Source organism: Borostomias antarcticus (genome assembly GCF_949987555.1).
Source record: "Borostomias antarcticus genome assembly, chromosome: 2".
NCBI lineage: Eukaryota > Metazoa > Chordata > Actinopteri > Stomiiformes > Stomiidae > Borostomias > Borostomias antarcticus.
In genome coordinates this window covers 23925804-23946785 of record NC_140235.1, presented here as the reverse complement: position 1 = coordinate 23946785, position 20982 = coordinate 23925804, and the positions used below count along the sequence as shown (strand labels likewise).

Genomic DNA, 20982 nt, shown 5'->3' with positions numbered 1-20982 from the left:
CCATTCCTGCTCCCCTCCCAGCTTGCTTCTATCCCTGTCTCTCTCCTTGCCTCCCTCATCCCCTCTCTCCACCCCCCCGTCTCTACCTCCTTCCTCCACCCTCCCTTCCACTCCCACCTTCCTCCCTCCCTCCCTTCCATCTCGGCTCACCTCTCTCTCTCTCTCTCTCTCTCTCTCCAAGGTTAACAGCTACAGGGTATCACACAGTGGATCACATCCAGTTTATTCTACCAGAGCCGATGTCAGCAAATCTGGCCGCTGTTCATTCCTGTCCGTTAGGCTACATCCAGCCACACATTAGCTTCAGCTCCCCGGAGAGGCACCGCGGAGCTAACCACCGCGGAGCTAACCAAGTGGCGGTCGGGTTCGAACCTCTGCCGGGATGCCTACAGCTAACGCATAAGCGGTCGTGCTCACGCGCCACGCTGCCACAACTGCAGCGGAGGAGTCGAGGGCTTACCGACATATACGGAGTATAGCTAGTTCCCTTTAAATCATCACACACAGTATTCACTTCTTAACCGCCACTGGTGTAAAAATGGTAAATGGACTGCACTTATATAGCGCTTTTGTCCAAAGCGCTTTACAATGAAGGCCTCTCGTTCACCCATTCACACACACATACACACACCGATAGCGGCAGCTGCCGAGCAAGCTGCAAGGCCTGCTCATTGGGAGCAATTTGGGGTCTAGCGTCTTGCCCAAGGACACTTCGACGTGTGGACAGGAGGAGCCGGGATTCGAGCCGCCGACCCTACGGTCACCGTTCTACCTCCTGAGCCACAGCCGCCCCCGCGCAATGAAAAAACAAAAACTGCACAATGTCTGCTAATTAGTCTCCAGTCACCGCTGCATCACAGCTGCCTAGCTACGGCCAGAACTCGGGGCACGCGTGAAATACTGCCGACCTGGTCACTCCCTGGCCCTCTGGTCTGACGCAATCAACCAATCAGCGGAGGATAAATCACAACAAGCACACCGCGAGAGGCCCCGGTCGGCCTAAATCAGGCCCGCTCATTAGCCGAGCCGAAACCTCCGTCAGGCCGCCGCGTGCGCTCCACATCAACGTTGTGGATGGGTTCCCCCCTGCGCTTGATTGCAGCATGGGGACTGCAGCGTTACGTCTGTGCGACGAGGGGTCAAAACCGGGTCGTCCCCCCCCCCCTCAATGTCTCACAGTCAGACAGCGCAGCCAGGCCACATCCAGGGAACATTCAACATCTTATACGAGGTACTGAAAGAGACACTTCCAACAGCTTTTAAAAGATCTATGAAACCCGTAAATATCAGCGACCACATCAGGGCCGAGCGCCACGGCTCCGACGGTGAGACGAGGCCAAGGCTCCTTGATGTCGCTCGTCAAAACACATTAGTTAGAGATTCAGACAGAGAAGCTGTCAGCGCCGGGGCCTGAGAGAAGGGTGAATTAAACATCCCAGGATGTGCGTCATAAATCTGCCCGCTTTAACTGTCTTGACAGACACTGTTTTGATGAGGCTTCGCGAGTAACACCCCCCCCCCCCCCCCACACACACACACACACACACACAGTTTTACTGGGCCTGGGGGAGAAGAGGGGGTGGGGAGGGAGGGAGAGTGGGGAGGAGAGAGGGAGGGAGGAAGAGGACGAGCAGGGGTGAACAAGGGCGAGGCGAGGGAGGAGAGGAGGAATGGAAAGGGGAGGATGATGAGAAGAGAAGACGCGGGAATGAGGTAACTCCAGCTATCTCCCAGATAAGTGCAAGCCACGAAGGAGCCACTGTTGAAGCGTATGTACAGCAGTGTACCATCTATCAATTTTAAAGCCATTTTTGAAAGGTTGGCTCACAATATATGACAATCAATCACAACTTTGAATGGTTAATAGTATATAATAGCACCCAAAACTCTTTTAAATATTTATCAGGAAATTGCAGGAAATGTTTGCAAAGTCACCAGCTGCCACTGTTCTGGAGAGACTGAGGTAAAGTAGAGACCGTTGTGTCTGCGTTTCGGAGCCTTCTCTAACACCAGGGAGTGTGGAGGCAGACCACCTGACTGACCCCCCACTGCAGTAACTGGTCGTGTACCATGTGGATTCACCGTGGTGTCAGGCTCCATCTAGTGGCCGACGAGGATAACTGCGTTCTAGAGCTTTACTAGGGACAGGGGGCGGTCTCCGGTCTAGGTGTAGGTACCCGAGATGGAGCAGTAGACCAGTCGGGGGTTGGTCCGGCTGACGTCGTAGTAGCCCAGGCCCATGTCCTGCAGCTTCCCAGGCAGGTAGTTCTCCACCAGCACGTCACATACACCTGCCATCTTAAAGGGACATTACAATCAAAACTTTGGCTCTAAAGAACTAATAGGTAAGATAGCAAAAAGGATCAATTCTGTTTATTGTAGCATCCGATAGGTAGCCAAAGGCTATTGTGTTGTGTGGTGATATACAAAACTGCTTGAAAGTATGTGAACCCTCCAGACATGGTCATTGTTTTTGTACAAACATGTAAAATAACCTTAGTAAATGTACATCCAAACACCAATTTCCAAATAATGGACACAAACAAAAGAAAATATGCATTTTCATTATTTCTTCAACAAAAGTGGTTTATCACACAAAAACTGATTTGATATTTTATATGTGCAAAAGTATGTGAAGCATTTTAGTTTGTGGTACCTCCTGCAGCCATTACTTCAACCAAACGTCTTCTGTGACCAAACGTCTTCTGTGACCAAACATCTTCTGTAACCACTGACCTGTCTCTCACATCTGCTCTGGGGGACATTTGCCCACTCCGCCTTTCAGAGCTCAGCCAGTTGAGAGAGGTTGGAAGGACATCTGGAATGTACCGCCCGCTTCAGGTCTAGCCACGGCATTTCTATTGGATGGAGGTCCGGACTTCGACTAGGCCAATCCAGAGTACGAATTCTTTCTTTCAAGCCATTCCTTTGTAGTTTTGCTGGTATGCGTTGGGTCATTGTCTCGTTGGCCCCAACTCCCTGAGTGACAGCAGGAGATTCTGATCAAGAACTTGTTGGATGTTTCTCCAAACATGTTTTTTTTTTTATTGTGACCAAATAATTCTATCTTGGACTCCAGAGAATGGACTTCCAGAAGGCGTCTGGACAGATGAGTCCAAGCAAGAATGTCATGTCTATTCAATTTTCCTTCGATTGTAGGCGCAAGTACTGTCCATTTACCTCAGATGCTGCCAGAGAGGTCTGCAGCTCCCTAGAGGTGATGTGGTGGTGATGGGCCTTTACCTGATTTATTATTTTTCTGGTGCTTCTTGGTGATAGTTGTGATGGGCGTCCACTTCAAGGAAGAGTTGCGGTAATGCTGAACGCTCTCCATTTGTAAATGATTTGTCTTACAGTGGATGGACGGAGCTGGAATCTTTTGGAGATGGTCTTATAGCTTTTCCCGGACTGATGGGCTGTCAGTACCTTCTTCCTGATGTCCTCGGACATATCCTTTCCTCTCTGCATTTTTGATCTGTGTGGGTGCACCTTGGCACTACAGTGGTTTGGTTGGTTTCCTTTCTCTTTTAATCTGTGTTGCCCAACCCTTTTCCTAAGGATGTCTCATTTGATTGGTCTGTTTAGTTGATTAATTAAACACCCACATGTGTTTCACCTGAATCTGTTACCTACTTTACTTTACCAATGCAGCTGGGAGATCAATTACTTTTGCACATACACTAATTCCATGTTTCATTCAGTTGTCTGGCTAGTGGCTACTCACACAATGCCCTCTAAACAAATTATGCAATTGATAAACATAAAAACCTGGCATTTAATATAAAACCGGTGATGATAAAATAAGAAAATCATGGTAAAACAACAGAACTCTAAACTGCTCAAGGGGTTCCCATACTTTCAAGCAGCACTGTATAACAGTAGGCATACAGTATCTTAACTGCCAGGTGAATGAAGGGGTTTGCATCGGCCAGGAACTGCACAGCATCACAACACAATAACCCCATGTCTGTCCAGATCCCTACCTCTAAGATGATCTGGACTCCTCTGGGGTCCTTCAGGTTCACAGCGATGCTCTGCAGTCAGAGAGGATAATAAAAGCCCTGTGTTAAACTGTGTGTTCAGAGGTCAGACAGGGGCACACACTTTACCACTGAACACCTGAGCAAAGGTTTACTCTGCTAAAAATGTGTGAGCCTTAAACTAATAGTTACAGGACATTGTTTGATGAAGCTACAGGACAGCTACAGAAGCTACAGAAGCTCAATAAGTCCGGACTCCGGTCCGGATCCGGATTGAGCCACAACTGTCTCCAAACTCTGAGCAAATTATACTTTTCATAGTATTATTTCCAAGACATCACCACAACGAGTCAAAATTCTCTACTTTCTCTGCTGCAAGCAGGACTTTGAATGTCCTCTACTTCAAGGGGTTGGCGTTGGCAGTGTTGCCAGATTTGGAAGCTTTCCGCCCATGTGCGCTACCTTTGATGACATTGGGCAGTTGGGAAATTGTCTATCCAATATGGCAACACTGGGTCATGTGAGTTGGCAGTGCAGATCATAGACATTATTGATTAACCTGTAGAGAGTTGACAGCGCAGCTAATGTTTCGTCTGTAGTTAGCTAGTAGCTAGCCTGATGTTAGTTTTAGCCTCAGTTATTTTCTAGTGTAACTACAATGGCATGTTCAATAGTGACCAAAAGAAAAGTCAGCAATGAAAATAAACAATTCAAAGATGAATGGATGAAAAACATGCCTTCATCCTCCCTCCAACAAGCAATTTGAAACGCCACCATGAAACTAAACAGTCATTTTGAAGAAACCTTTCCTCAGAATTCAGAGCTAAGAACCAGAAAAATCAACAGGCTGAAATAAGACAGGAGGAGAGGAGACAGAAGGAGAGGAGAAGAGACTGGAGAAGAGGAGACAGGAGGAGAAGAGACAGGAGGAGAGAAGAAGAGACAGGAGGAGAGGAGACAGGAGGAGAGTAGAAGAGATAGGAGAAGAGGAGACAGGAGGAGAGGAGACATGATGAGAGGAGACAGGAGGAGAGGAGACAGGAGGAGAGGAGAAGAGACAGGAGGAGAGGAGACAGGAGGAGATGAGAAGAGACAGGAGGAGAGGAGACTAGAGAAGAGGAGACAGGAGAAGAGGAGACAGGAGGAGAGGAAGGAGACAACACGAGATGTGTGTGTGTGTGTGTGTGTGTGTGTGTGTGTGTGTGTGTGTGTGTGTGTGTGTGTGTATTAAGTATGTAGAGGAAATGTCTTCTGAACCTTTTTGTTTCTGTTGACGCTGAGGAAGTAGGCGCTCTCTTCACCCACGAACGGAGGACCCCAAGCTCTGGTGTCATCCCCCGCACCTGTCTCACACACACACACACACACACACACACACACACACACACACACACACACACACACTACCATAATGAGAGTGGACTAGGGTACACATTTATTCTGCAGATCTATCTATTGTGGCTCCAGTACACCTCTATGTCCTCCACGCTCACCTGGTCTCTCCACCTTGATGATCTCAGCTCCCAGGTCACCCAATATCATGGTGGCAAACGGACCAGCCAGAACCCTGCAAGAGCACGCACACACACACACACAGATACACACACACACACACACACAGATACACACACACACACACACACACACACATGCATGCAGCCACACACACACACACATGCAGACACACACAAACACAAAGGATCAGTAATGTCATAATAGTCTTACATAATCACCATTTAATCCTGAGCAGAGACCTGTCAGGGAATGGTGATCGTATTACCGCCATAATAACTCTCATCCTACCTCGTCAAGTCCAGGACTCTGGTGCCCTCGAGTGGCCGAATGTTGTCATCTGCAGCAGAGAAATTGGATGGGTCACTGTCAAAAAGTACGAGTGATTCAACCTAAAGGCAAGCTGCTGTAGACCTACTAGCCACCTCAAAATGATGACTTAGCTAACTATCATTATTGTGGCGCTGACAAACTTCCAATATAGTAAGTTTTATTTATACAGCACATTTCAAGATACAGTCACAGTGTTTTCCAGTCAAATAAATAGCAAGACAACAGCAGCATAAACATTAAAACAAATCAACAACACAAATTAAAAAGTACTGTAAGTACTAAAGTAGGCCAAGATAAACACAGGCACGAGAAAATAAACCTCATGAGACAGAGCAACGGGAACAGACCTATGGTTGAGCTTCATAGCTAGTTCGTTTTCATAGAATGATGCAGTCATCTAAAAGCTGAAGTGATTTAAAGGGACAGCTTCACGTGCAGCAGTTGATTGACAGACAGCTGTGTGACAGCCCCACTCGATATGCACTTCAGTCGCGAGGACACGTTTGCAAATACCTGGCTGCGCGCTTGTCAGTGGCCTTCTGAAACTCGTGCGTGTAGTCGGGTGTGGCCAGTGAAAAGTCGGTTTTATTCCGATTGGTCTGAAAGCAGACAGAAAGCCTCTAGAAAACGTGAACGTTGTAGTCCCCGACATGATAGTTTGGCCCCAGTGTCGCAACGGGATAGCACCGCGACCCGTCGCTAGCAACACTGCCATCTACCGCCATTTAGGCCAAGCCTACTTTAATAAGTCACCTCGATTTGTTTAACTTGGTTCGCCGGCTGGGCGGGATTTTCCCCGTGTTGAATAATACCTCCATGGTTGAAACACAACCAAACAATATCCCAACAATTATAGAGAATCTCTGGCTAAACTATTGGAACCTAGGGAGACAAGACTCAATGACAACTGGATTGGTCAATCAAATTGTTTAGTGAAGCGATCAGCTCAACCACAAAATTAAAACCACCTGCCTTGTATAAAACATCTGGCCCTAGTCAAGTTTTTGATATTAGCTTTTTATAGCCCTGTAGTAACTAATGATGTAGGCTAATAGACTACCAATAGTGTAATAATTCCCAATAATGTGATCCATTTTTATTTTTTAATGTAATAAAAATGTATCAAGCAAATCAAAGCTTTATTTGTATAGCGCATTTCATACCCAGAGGCAACACAATGCGCTTTACAGATTACAAGGGAGGTGGGCATATGGCCCACTCTCTACATATTCCAGAGGGAAGCAAAAAAACAGTAATAAAAATGTAAGTAGCCTACTGTACTTTATTGATCCCTGGGGGATTTGCGTGGTTGCAGCCTCAAAGACAATACAAAACAATCACATACAATTTTACAGTAGATAAAAAATGTCAGATGCAATATAGAGTAAATACATATATACAGAAATCCACACATTATACCAGAGGACATCTTCAGAAGTGGAGTCCATGTCTCGATGGCTCAGAGCTGTTTTGGCAGCACAAGGGGGACCTACACAATATTAGGTGTGTGTGTGTGTGTGTGTGTGTGTGTGTGTGTGTGTGTGTGTGTGTGTGTGTGTGTGTGTGTGTGTGTGTGTGTGTGTGTGTATTCATACAGCACAGGAAGACTAGCAGACTTATATATACATGATTAAAAACACAGACATGAATGTCTAGATCTAAAAGAAAGACAAATGTCAATTGCACTTAACACAATCAAAAAGGCAGTTAATGACAAGCACAGATAAAATAAAAGTATAAATCAACCTTCATTCTCATTACAAAGCACAGTTCCAACCACACTAGGCTTCCATTCACTTGCATGTGTGCCCAACTGTCATCTCTTTCCTTCAAAAGAACATTTTGCTATTCTCCTCCTGTTCCCTTTCTTTCTCATCAATCTTATCTCTTTCCCTTCTTCCCTCTCCCTGTCTCTTTAACCTTACCTCCATCTTTCCCTCCATCCCTCTTATTTCTCCCTCCCCTTCTCCATCCTCTCTCTCTCTCTCTCTCACCATCCCTCCAAGATGGCCGCACATCACTTTGTGCATTGTCTGAAAGCAGCTTGGCACTTGGCCTCAGAAGCCCCGCCCCCTGCCATGGCCCTCTGGCCTGGCAACTTGTCTGCACCTCATGACTAAGGTACATGACGAGGGGGTCCCTAAAGGGGTGGGAGATCTGTCTGTGTCCGTTGCTGCAGCGTCCTCCCTGTTACGCAGGGGGGTTACGGTCTGTAGGTGCTCACACTGGTGGGCGCGTGGCGAGTGAAAACACAAAACGTACCCAACTACAGAAATAGGTAAAACACAAAATCGGGGTGTTTATTTGCTACTCCAAAAGAAAATAATCAAGAAATCAACGCTAATGAACAGACAGGGGGAACACGATACAACGACATAGACAAGTAGGGTACGGGTACGCGCAAAGGGGAGGAGAAGTTCCTGTGCGAGAGGCGTGCCTAAAACAAACTAGAAATAACTGCCTTGTGGTTCGGAGGCCTCTGCCAGCAAGTGAAGTTACAGTTTATATCAATGTCTGTCAAGACCCATACAAGGTAGTGAAGACTTTGAGGATCGGTCTACAGAAACCAAACGTTGAGCAATCGGGGGAGACAGACAAACATTGAGCCCCCGGAGGGGAGGCAGACAGGAACAGAACGGTGAACAAAACGGACACGGGACACCACACTAACGCACAAGTGTGGGGACGCCACACCTCCACACCACCACCAGGGAGCAACGCTCTGGGACACTGGTGCCCAGGAGAGGCTCTGTCTGGGCCGGGGACATGTCACCTCTGACCCAGAAGGTGAACTCTGACCTCCAGGGCCCCTGGTCCAGTATTGGTCGACCTCCACCTTCAGGGTTTGCCGCTACCTCTTACTGGAGGAGCGATCGTGGTGTCTGACCCAGCCTGTAGGAGCTGGAGAGAGAGAGAGAGAGAGAAGTGGCCGATTAATCTATTGAACCTAAGCATCTTCCAACTGTTTTTTTCCAATACACACTTCTGCTCTCTCTCTCCATCAGGTCAGAGTGCCTGTCTGTCTGTCAGTTTATCTGTCTGTCTGTCTGTCTTGTCTGTCTGTCTGTCTGTCTGTCTGTCTGTCTGTCTGTTTATCTGTATGTCTGCCTGTTTGTCAGTTTATCTATCTGTCTGACTGTCTGTTTATCTGTCTGTCTGTCAGTTTATCTGTCTCTCTTTCTGCCTGTCTGTCTGCCTGTCTGTCTGTCTGATCAGAGGGTGATGACATGTCTACATACAGCGCGGGTGTCCAGGCGGTCTGGGGTTGCTGGCACTGCTGCCAAACGACGACTGGAAGTTATGGATGGTCTCCTGTAGGATCTGCCTCTCTCGGCCCTGGACACACACACACACACACACACACGCACACACACACACGCACACACACGCACACACACAGGCTTAGATCGCAACTATTAAAATCTGTCAAGACTCCAATTCAAGGTGTTAATGTCAGGCTACTTTTTGCTGAATACTTCACATCCATAGAACAGCTAAAGGAACATGGAGACAACAGCACACCTTCCCTGCGTTGAGTTCCGAGATGGCAGCCAGGATCTGGTGTCTGGGACCGTCTGTCCTGATACCCAGCTCCTTCAGATCCCCGTCAGTCAGGGTCAGGAATGCTTCCATATCCACCTGGAGGGGGGGGGGGGTGACAGAGGAGAAGAGAAGTGATATTGCAGATACGGGTTTTATGCTGCGTTCCATTTGTATCGGAAACGTGGGGATTCCCAGGCTCGCCGTCAAGGTTGTCATCTTACAAAGATGGGGCGAAAGTGGGTTTTCACATTCAACTGGGATGTAACGTCGTTCCGGGCACCAAATCCGGAGCTCCAATACAAATGGAACGTATTACAGCATTAGAGGGCACAGATATGAGTTACAGACAGAAAAAGGTGGGGAATAAATGTAAAATAATGGTTTTTGATAGCGACTGACTTCATCTATGCATTTTGACTGACTGGTAGGAACATTGGCGTGGCAGTGTGGGTAATATTATATACCTCTTGTTCCTCAAATATGGGCTGGTATTTCTCCAGCGAGAGCTTCTTCAGGATACTGGACAGCTCATCTAGGAGAGGACAGACACGGACGTCAGGCACTGCTACATGTTGGATCTATCCATCCATCCATCCATCCCTCCATCCATCCATCAATCTATCCATCCATCCCTCCATCCCTCCATCCATCCATCAATCTATCCATCCATCCATCCATCCATCCATCCATCCATCCGTCCATCTATCCTACATTACCGGCCTACCTTCCTCCCTCCCACCATCAATTTTTCCTCCTTCCTTCCTTTCCCCTTTACATCAGCCCCTCCCTCCATCCCTCCCCCTCCTTCCCTCTCTCTCCCTCCCCCCCCCTCCCTCTCACCCTCATCCGTGATGGTGCCGCTGCTGGACCCGCCGCTGCTCTTGGAGCGTGGGTGGGAGGAGGCAGAGGAGAGGGAGTCGCCGGCCAGAGGTTTGGGCGTAGGCGAGGGGGAGGGGGTCAGGGTGGGGGAGGTGCTCTTAGACGTGGATGAGTTCCCCGACTGAGGCCTCTTCTTCAGATCCAGCTTCTGGAGGAAGAGAGACATGAACCCGTTTGTGTATTTAATATTCTGCTGATACGTGGGAGCACTATGGACAGCAACTAAATACTGTCCATCTGCTATTACTCCAGCTTAGCCCGTCCAATCAACTTATCTGCTAGGTTTGTTACTCAGAGGAGCAAGCAATAATTGGCCATTTAGTCCATTGTATGCCCGTCTTCCGCCCATAGCAGACATGTTGTGTTTGGCAAGTCCCGTCGGAATGATGGTGGAGAACAGAACACACTAAAGTTGGGCAATGCTAAGCAATGGAAAAATAATTCTACAGTAGACTGGTGTGAGGTAATAGTTCAGTGTTTCTATCAGGGCAGCCGCACTAATTCTGGGCAAAGCTGCAGCTTCTTGCAGCTGATGAGCAGGCAAGATAATTCTAGAGTAGGCAGCTGGAACGCTGGGGGCAGGGTTCTATTCGGTTCTATTCGGTGCAGTATTGGCAGCCGTATTTTATATTAAAATGAGACAAAACGTAAATGAATAAAAAATATGTCCCTGTCACGGTCTGTCCGGGACCCCTGCGGATACCCGTGCCAAATACAAACAGAAGAGACACGGACAGACAGCGGAAAGTCTCTGACCCGTCGGGAGTGGACGTTGCTGGCCACCAGGCTGGGGGTGGAGTGGACGTCAGGGAGGCTGAGCTCAGGCAGGCTGGGCCCAGGGACGGAGCTCTGTGGCTGGGCAGGGGTGAGAGCCGAGGCGGGAGCAGGACCAGAACCAGGACCGGCACCGGGACCAGGGGTCTGGCTGGGCACTTCCACAGTCTGGGTCTTGGGATCCAGCAGTCCTGCGGCTCTCTTCCTCTGGGCCGCGATCTGAGACAGCACGCTGTCGGCACTGCCCCCTGGGTAAAAAGATGAATAGGGTCAGTGCTTTGGAAGCGGTGAGAAAGATGGAGGGAGATTAGACAGATGGATAAAGTGTGTGCCTGACAGTATGTGTGTGTGTGTACGTGTGTGTGTGTGTGTGTGTGTGTGTGTGTGTGTGTGCATGCTGGGTGTGTGCATGTGTGAGTGTGTGTGCGTGTACCTGAGCGGTTGTGTGAGTCAGGCCCGTGGCGGTTGACCCCGGCCAGACCGTTGGACCCCCCAGAGGAGTGGGGGGAGTGGTAGTGACCCGAGTTCGAGGGGGAGGACGAGGAAGGGCCTTTAGAGATGCTGGGAAACTTGATGGATCTGCTCACCACACGACTGATGGAGGTCTGACACACACACACACACAATTTACAAACACACACAAAATTTACACACATACACACACACAATTTACACACATACACACACACACACATTTACATGTGCACACACACGTACATACACACACACAGATATATATAATAACAGCATAAACATAAGCACACAATTGCCAATTCCGGATTTCCACACACATAATATGCTCCCACAAAGTAGTCCCAATTTCAAAAACCACACATACTGACACACACTCAATGTGAGCAAACGCACACACACACACACAACCACGCACACACTCACAATGTCGGAGTTGCCGCTGCTGTTGAAGTTGGCCTTGCCGGGCCGCGGGGGCATGGGGAGGCGGGGGGCGTCGCTCTTCCCCTCCTTCAGCACACGCGAGCGGTCCGAGTTCCACGCCTCAAAGTTGGACGGCGGCAGAAAGGGCGGGATTACGGCCTTCAGCTTGTCATTGGGCAGACGGGTCAGCGGCGCGCCGTTCCTCAACTGGAGGGGGGGGGGGGGGGGGAGGGAGAGAGAGAGATGGAGAGAGAAAGGGAGGGGGGAGGGAGAGAGAGAGAGGGAGAGACAAAGAGAGTGGGAGAGAGACAGATAGAGAAAGAGAGAAGAGTGAGTGTGTGTGTGTGTGTGTGTGTGTGTGTGTGTGTGTGTGCGTACGTGCGTGCGTGCGTGCGTGCGTGCGTGCGTGCGTGCGTGCGTACGTGTGAAGAGAGCAAGCAAGAGAGTGTGTGTGAGAAAAAACAAAACAGCAAGGCCAAAGAGAGAAAACCAGACCGCTCTGATATTCCGGAGATTCTACCATGGTGGAGATCAGAAAGTCGTCCTTCTCCGCGGCCGTTCTGCCCAGACCTACGACAGAATCCCTGTTAGCTTCCAAACAAACTGACAGGCAGCTCAGAGAAAACTACACTACGTTTGTGCGTTCTCTCACAAACTCTGCCAACTCGAGTGCTCTGTGTTTCTGACTTGAACAATGGGACCCCCTTCGCAAGATGGAGACCAACCACAGTTTGAAAACATGAAATTCTCCATCCAAAGGTGCTTCAGAGAACTGTAGCTGTTTTCTAGGGAACGGTACTTTAAAATGAACAGTTGCCTGGTTTGATTGACACAAAGCATCATTCAGTAGGACACTGCTGAATGTGTCATCTAATGGCTGTCCTTGCTCTTAGCTGTCCACACACACACAGTCTCACCGGTGTCCTTGCTCTTGGCGATCCAGGCGGTGCCAACGTCGTTCACCCCCATGGCGGCAGGGGGCGCCACCATCGCTCCGTTTGCAACGCCAGACTTCCTGTCCGACTTCCTGTCTGCCTTCATGGTGGTGTCCAGCGAGGCTTCGGGGTCGTCAGGGAATGGTGCAAGCCGATTGGACGACAGGCCGTGCCTCAGTGTGTGAGTCAGCTTCAGACGACGGAAACGGTTGGACATCCTGTTCCACCACGACTACACAGGAAGAGGACAGGATGTGGACATGTGAAGTCATGTGATTGGTCAAATCAAAATTGTCTTTAGAAGAGTGAAAATGACCAGAAAATATCAATCATCACTGGTTGATGATGAATCTGCTAAATCAATACATATGGTCCAGCTGAATCCACCAAAAAGAGAATTTAACCTTTACACTATAATTACATGTTAACAACAACAACAACACACACACACATACACACACACACCTTCAGCCCCCCCTTGTCATCAGGGGGTACGGGGACATTGTTGAGAGACTGGCGGCTCTTGGAGTGGGTGAGGGGGGGTCGGTTGCGCTGCTTGGCCTTCTCCTTGTCCACCTGCATGCATACCGAGGCCAGCAGGCGCACCAGCTCTGTGTCTGGAACAGGGGGCCAGAGACCAGTAAGTAAGTCAAGTTTATTAAGCATAGCACCAGCCGGGGTCCAGACATTCGAACGCCAAATTTCTCGGTCTGGTGTAGCTGCGTAACAGGTGGTTCTCCGAGTAAAAAACAATCGACGAATGAGTGCCGCGGGATCCAGCAATTAGCCAATCAGCGCCAAGGGGCGGGAAGTTGGTCGTTGTCAAGCTATTGTCGGCTGTCAAGCTGTGCGTACAGACAATGTGATTCCCCGTTACTTGGAGAGGCGCCGCAGCGAGGGCTTCTGGGAACTCAGATTACTGGAGAGGGGGACGACTGGTAATAGTTATGAGTAGAAACAAAGTAACAGAGTGCTCTACCGTTCGTTAGCCTATGATTACATTACTGTTTCACTTCTCTCCCTGTTCCCTGTTGTCAACATCGTATATGATTGTCATGGCTATGACATCATCAGCAATGATGTTAACATCAAATCACCCCCCACCCCCATGGTAATCAGCTGTGCCCCCCCCCCCCCCCCCCGCGCCTCCCATGGTAATCAGTTGTGCAACCCCCCCCATGGTAATCAGTTGTGCCCCCCCCCTCCCATGGTAATCAGTTGTCAGACTGCCGCCATGTCAGACTGAAGTTCTCAACGGAGTGTAACGAGCTGACAATTCTGTCTGTTATCAGCGTAGTATAGTCAAGTAGTGTACAGAAGCTGGTTATCCTGAAACAGGCTTGTTCTGTTCTGACTGCTGTGTTGCTTCAACGACTCAGTGTGCTACTAACCGTTTTCTGTCTCCCCTAGTGCCTCTCTCTCTCCCTCCTATCCTCTAACCAGGTCCAGTGTCAGCTGTGGAGCTGTGGATATCGTAGTATTTAGTACACACACACACTCGTACACACAGACACACATCAGTCCACATCCGGCTTAGGCCTGGACCTGATGCTCTTAGCCTTTCTTGCTCCGAAAATTTAATTTAATGTTATTTATTGTTCTTTAAATGTTCTTAGCCATTAGACAAATATATTCCAGGAGCTTGCCCCAGGTTGCCTGTTTCAATATCTGTGTGGTCTGTATGGCTCTATGTGCTACTAACCCTGTTCTGCCTTCCCTCTCCCTAGTGCCTCTCTCTCTCCCTCCTATCTTCTAACCAGGTCCAGTGGATGCCCCACTGTCACCAGCAGACCTCCCGAAGTCCGATAGATACCCCCATGTCTGCTGTGGATGTCGTAGCATGTCCGTAGAATATTCTCTCTCCTATGATGCTTTTAGCCTCTCTCACTCTGAAATTGCCTCTCTCTCTCCCTCCTATCTTCTAACCAGGTCCAGTGGATGCCCCACTGTCACCAGCAGACCTCCCAGAGTCCGATAGATACCCCCGTGTCTGCTGTGGATGTCGTAGCATGTCCGTAGAATGTTCTCTCTCCTATGATGCTTTTAGCCTCTCTCACTCTGAAATGTAATTTAATGTAATGTATTGCTATATAAATGTTCTTAGCTGGTAGACAAACATACTCCAGGAGCTTGCTCGATAGCCTTGTTGAGAGGGGTCAGGGAAGAATTTTTACAGCTCACTTATCTGGCCCCCGGGTGATTACTGTTTTTTTGCTTCCCTCAGGAATATGAAGAGAGTGGGTCGTATGCCCACCTCCCTTGTTCTCTGTAAAGCGCATTGTGTTGCCTCTGGGTATGAAATGCGCTATACAAATAAAGCTTTGATTGATTGATTGATTGATAGTATAGCACCTCTGTTATCAGGGTAGTATAACATCTCTGTTATCAGGGTAGTATAGCACCTCTGTTATCAGGGTAGTATAACACCTCTGTTATCAGGGTAGTATAACATCTCTGTTATCAGGGTAGTATAGCACCTCTGTTATCAGGGTAGTATAACATCTCTGTTATCAGGGTAGTATAGCACCTCTGTTATCAGGGTAGTATAGCACCTCTGTTATCAGGGTAGTATAGCACCTGTTATCAGGGTAGTATAACATCTCTGTTATCAGGGTAGTATAGCACCTCTGTTATCAGGGTAGTATTGCACCTCTGTTATCAGGGTAGTATAACATCTCTGTTATCAGGGTAGTATAGCACCTCTGTTATCAGGGTAGTATTGCACCTCTGTTATCAGGGTAGTATAACATCTCTGTTATCAGGGTAGTATAGCACCTCTGTTATCAGGGTAGTATAGCATCTCTGTTATCAGGGTAGTATAACATCTCTGTTATCAGGGTAGTATAGCACCTGTTATCAGGGTAGTATAACATCTCTGTTATCAGGGTAGTATAGCACCTCTGTTATCAGGGTAGTATAACACCTCTGTTATCAGGGTAGTATAGCATCTCTGTTATCAGGGTAGTATAGCATCTCTGTTATCAGGGTAGTATAGCACCTCTGTTATCAGGGTAGTATAGCACCTCTGTTATCAGGGTAGTATAGCATCTCTGTTATCAGGGTAGTATAGCACCTCTGTTATCAGGGTAGTATAGCACCTCTCATAGACAAGTGCTTCACACAATTAAAAACACAGAATATCAGGAAGGAAGGAAGGAAGGAAGGAAGGAAGGAAGGAAGGATGGATGGATGGATGGATGGATGGATGGATGGATGGATGGATGGATGGATGGATGGATGGATGGATGGATGGATGGATGGATGGATGGATGGATGGATGGATGGATGGATGGATGGATGGATGGATGGATGGATGGATGGATGGATGGATGGATGGATGGATGGATGGATGGATGGCTGGATGGATGGATGGATGGATGGATGGATGGATGGATGGATGGATGGATGGATGGATGGATGGATGGATGGATGGATGGATGGATGGATGGATGGATGGATGGCATCGCATTACCTGGATCGTTGAGCAGCATGACCAGGTCGAAGGCTGTGAATCCATTCTTGGCCTTCAGGTTGACGTCAGCTCGCTGGCTCAACAGGAACTTCACCACATCCTTGTTCCTGTCAACACAGGAAGTACACAGATGGACAGGCAGGTGCTCCTGAGACAAATCTCACTAAGCAACGCTCACAGAAACCATTACTTTAGAATCCCATTCTTTCTCTGCTGGCTTCAAGTGAGTGAAATCAGTGTGAAAAATCAGTGAGAGAATTCTATCACAGGGACAGTTCAGTTCACAGCAGTTAGTGGGGAAGAATGAAGTTCACAGAAGTGCAACATGAATGGAATCAACTTTTTACCCGTGGTATGTGGCCTGCATGAGCGCGGTCCATCCATGGACACCATCTTGTTTGTTGATATCAGCGTTTTTCTCCACCAGGAGCTGGACCACCTCTAATTGGCCACTCACCGACGCCATCATCAGAGGAGACGCGCCGTCCTGATTGGCCAGGTTCACCTGGGCTGGGTCCTCCTCCAGGATCTCTTTCACCAGTTGGGAGTTACCTTGAGCAAACACAGGAACACTAAAAACAATACGATGTCCCATTGGTAAAGCACAGTTCAGCCAAGTCTGTGCGAGTCAAACTTACCAAGCTTCAGGGCGCTGAACACATCTGGCCTTCTCTTATCATCATCTGTGGAGGGTTTGGAGCAGACACAGAATAATGAGCCAGTGTAAAACCTCTCTGCTACAGGAACAGACAGACAGACAGACAGACAGACAGACAGACAGACAGACCGGCAGGCAGGCAGACAGATAGACCTTATAAAGACCCAGAGTAATACCTTTCTGTTACAGGACCAGACATACATACTGTACAGTATGGAGACAGAGAGTAAACCACAACTCTACGTGGTCAGACTCAGACATCTTATCCTCCCCTACACTCCACTGCTCAACTCCCTGGGAGACAAGGGAAAACACACACACACGCACTCACTCACTCTCTCTCTTCACTCACACACACACACACTTACTCTCACATAACCACTCTCTCTCACGCTCACTCTCACCCCCCCCCCCCCCCACACACACACACACACATGCACACACAGAAGTGCCAAAGGAGAGTTCTGTTGATAGAGTCAACAGAGCTCTGTCCAAAACCACCAGAGGTCACATGACTCATTTGCCAGGAAGACTCAGGGAACTTAAAGCACATGTTAATCCCTGATTGGTTAACTGACTGACTAGTTAACTGACTCACCGGTTAACTGACTGACTACTTAACTGTCTGACTGGGTAACTGGCTGCCTGGTTAACTGACTAACTGGTAAAATGGCTGACTGGTTTACTGACTAACTGGTTACCTGGCTAACAGACTGGTTAATTGTATGACTAACTGCCTGACTGGTTAACTGACTGTTAGGCTGCCCCCTGAAAGTCGACGAGTTGAATCATCAGTCGGAGACCCTTAAGTCGACAGATTCTTTAAGTCAAACAGTCGTTTCTTTTTTGCTCCACTATCAAGATGGTGGCTGGTGGACTAAGACCACTCGCTTGCCTTGTGATTTATATAGGACAGGCTGATCATTCGTTTTAGACCTAGGCTATAGCTAGCTTACCGAAGCTATTTGTTGTACAGGAAAAAGAGACTGGACACCGACATAGCGGAGGGAGGAGAAGGCAGAACAGAGCCCCTCTCCCCTCAGCTATGCGTCTAGCCCACTATGCGCCAGCAATCACGTGCATTTCCCAAACGGAATGTCACAACACAAAACTGCTTTCCTGGATCAATCTTCTTGTATAAAGAAGAAGATATCCACTGGAAAAAAACATTTTTTCGCATAGATTGAGCTCTGACGTCCGCGAAAATGCTCTAGTGACAGCCAAAACAAGTCCTTGTTGACTGCAACTCAACGCATAAGCCTATTTGTGCACGCTTCGAAATGCACAGTTGAGGAGACTATCGTCAAATCGCCCTACCGTAGGTTATGGGCAACACTGCATAAAACACATCCTAAATAGATAGACAATGTGGGCTAGATGATGCATGTATAGCAAGAAAAATAGGCATCTTTTATTGTGCTGCCTGCGCATTTGAGTTAAAAGTTTGACAGCTGTCCCGACTCCTGCGGTCTCCCCTAGGCACATGGGGAAAAAAAAGGAGGAACAAATCTTCAAATCTCTGGTTTGTACAAGAGAATCTGATTCGACTGACCAAATTCAGAGTTGGGTACAGCCCTAACTGACTGACTGGTTAACTAGCTGACTGGTTAAGTGACTGACTGGTTAGTTGTGACTGGTCAACTGACTGACCGGTTAGCTGACTGACTGGTTAACTGGCTGGAAGACTGTCTGGCAGGCTACAGTAGTTAACTCTTCAGTAGCCGAAACTAGCCAGATCAAAGGAAGCAGGTGTGTGAGGGCGTGACTCTGTAACGATGTGTGTTTTCCGTGGGACAGTAGGGACATGATGATTACAGCTCTACCTTCACCTGGGTGGCAATAACAGCCCAGCTCCAGAGCCTGCACAGCTGGGGGAGGTAACTGTAGGACACTCACATCATCACACTGTTCCTGTACTGACCATGTTAGACCTGCATCTGACCAGAACAGGGCTGACAATCTCCCTCCACCAGGAGCTCAATGTCACGGTGACATCATTCATCTAAATAAGTTACACCTGTGGTATGGTATCATTGTCATGTTTTTCTGTGTATCACACACACACACACACACACACACACACACACACAACCCTGTCCGCCACCTACCGGTCTGGGGCCGTACGGTGGTGATGGAGTCCAGGTAGTTCTTCACCTCTCTCTGCTTCAGCTGCAGCGCCAGCTCGAACGCCGTCTTCGACAGGACGTTGGTCTGGTCCGGGTCCGCTCCCCGCTCCACCAGCTGCTGGGCCACGCCCACCTGTGGAGAGGAGGAGACATGAAGCGCCAGATGGGGAAAAAGTGGGAAGAAACCCCCAAAATGTGCTTAGCTAATGAATGCCCTCAGCCTGTGTGAAAACAACGGGTACGCCCAACAAGCGAGACACCTTTCCGCTGAGCGTGGTGAGCATGAGCGCCCCCCAGCCAGTGGTCTTCTGGGAGAAGTTGACCTCCGCCCCCCACTCCAGCAGCAGGCGGACCGACGCCTCGTGACCCTGCAGGGACGCCACCAGGAGCGCCGTGATGTCCATGAACTCCCGCCCTCCTCCTCCTCCTCCTCCTCCACCTCCTCCTCCCAGGCTCCCAGCACCTCCCAGACCACAACCTTCGCTCCCAGCGAAGCCCCCGCCACTGTCAGGGAGAGAAAGAGGAGACAAGGAAGGAGGGACAGAGACGGGAGAACGATGATACTCTTTTAGATGCAGTGTGTATCAAATGTCGGCAAATATGCTTCGACAAAGCATACCTGGATAATGTCATAATATACTTAAAGTACTTGAGGTGCACATTGTTTCATCAACTTCGCTCCAGCGACACCAGCAGGAAACTCTCAAAAAGGGCTAAATCAAACGCACGTCAAAGACTTTTCAAATACTGGTTTTGTTCTTCATACTATACTGCACTGTTCCCAGGCCAGTACGCAAACACAATAGTAGCACCTGCAGCTGTTGTTGTTGTTGTTGCCGTTGGGGACGCCCTCGGCCAGGGCGAGGTGGTCGTAGTCGTCAACGTAGGCCCCGCCCTCGAGGAGGAGCTTGGTGACATGGGTGTGGCCCCCACGTGCCGCCATGGTGAGAACGCTGGCGCCCAGTCGGTTCCTGCCGTTTGCCTCAGCGCCGTTCTCCAGCAGGATGTGGGCCACACTCAGGTGGCCGAACCTGCGGGGAGGGGGGAGGAGAGGAAGGAGGGTGAGGGGATGAGGGAGGACAAGGAGGGAGGATAGCGATGGAGGGAAGAGGTACGTGAAGGAGAGGAGTGAAGCCAGTTGGAGGAAGGAGGAGAGGACAAGGCACACAGACATCAATAATAAACTCAATAAAAAAGCTGAACACTGGACCTTATTCGAGGAAACATCCATTTAGTGGTGATGCTTTAAGATCTATCTTGACCAGAGAGAGTATAAACTGGTACCACACCTCGCAGCCTGCATGAGCGGGGTCCAGCCGTAGTTGTTTCGACTGTCCACCGAAGCCCCCTTCCTCAATAAGAACCGCACCAGGTTCTCGTGCCCGCTGGCAGAGGCGAACTGCAGCGCCGTGTTGCCCTCCTCGTCCGTGCTATCCACGGGCACCAGGGAGAGTCCGCGGATGATATCCACAACGTTGCATTCCGATCCTGCCTCGGACCGCAGTCTGCTCTGCCTACCCGACTCCTTTGCCCCGGGCTCCAAAATCCCCCGGGCGGTCTCGTAATCTCCCTCATCGCAAGCACGGAACAGCAGCAAAGAGTTGGCAGGAACACCGAAATTCATCTCTGAAGTTATTCGGACGTCCATCGGTGCTGTCGTGAAACTTTCCTCCCTCTTATGTCAGTGTCTATCGACGGCCCTTGTTTGGAAATCATGACGCACGACTTCAGACAAGAGTCATATCCATACTTTGGAATCAAAAAGCCAATTTGATATGTTCTGTTGATCAAGTCAATAATACCTATGCCCAGTACTATTTCAATATAACATGTGGTTAACGAAGTCATCCATGTTCCCAACCGCTGCCGATCGAAC

General features: G+C 49.0%; 2 protein-coding genes across 2 annotated transcripts in view; both read right to left on the bottom strand.

The window, feature by feature from the left end:
• The window catches only part of sugct (succinyl-CoA:glutarate-CoA transferase), a 120219-nt gene extending 113717 nt beyond the window's left edge, over window positions 1-6502 (bottom strand). The window contains exons 1-6 of the mRNA XM_084453180.1: window positions 6339-6502; window positions 5784-5832; window positions 5474-5547; window positions 5238-5323; window positions 3984-4034; window positions 2178-2298 (exon numbers count right to left, since the gene is read on the bottom strand). Of these exons, the coding sequence (XP_084309306.1) occupies window positions 2178-2298; window positions 3984-4034; window positions 5238-5323; window positions 5474-5547; window positions 5784-5832; window positions 6339-6477 (520 nt within the window). The 5' untranslated portion in view covers window positions 6478-6502. The remainder of the gene's footprint in view (window positions 1-2177; window positions 2299-3983; window positions 4035-5237; window positions 5324-5473; window positions 5548-5783; window positions 5833-6338) is intronic.
• Window positions 6503-7125: 623 nt separating this feature from the next.
• Window positions 7126-20799, bottom strand: anks6 (ankyrin repeat and sterile alpha motif domain containing 6). The gene is made up of 18 exons (XM_084460556.1): window positions 20396-20799; window positions 19919-20137; window positions 19367-19610; window positions 19089-19239; window positions 16961-17005; window positions 16670-16874; window positions 16323-16429; window positions 13316-13467; window positions 12833-13082; window positions 12436-12485; window positions 11919-12122; window positions 11455-11626; window positions 11004-11269; window positions 10209-10395; window positions 9833-9900; window positions 9348-9464; window positions 9065-9161; window positions 7126-8726 (listed from the first exon to the last, which is right to left on the bottom strand). Exons 1-18 carry the CDS (start codon window positions 20752-20754, stop codon window positions 8677-8679), a joined length of 2943 nt encoding a protein of 980 aa, XP_084316682.1. The 5' UTR covers window positions 20755-20799; the 3' UTR covers window positions 7126-8676.
• Window positions 20800-20982: the final 183 nt, after the last annotated feature.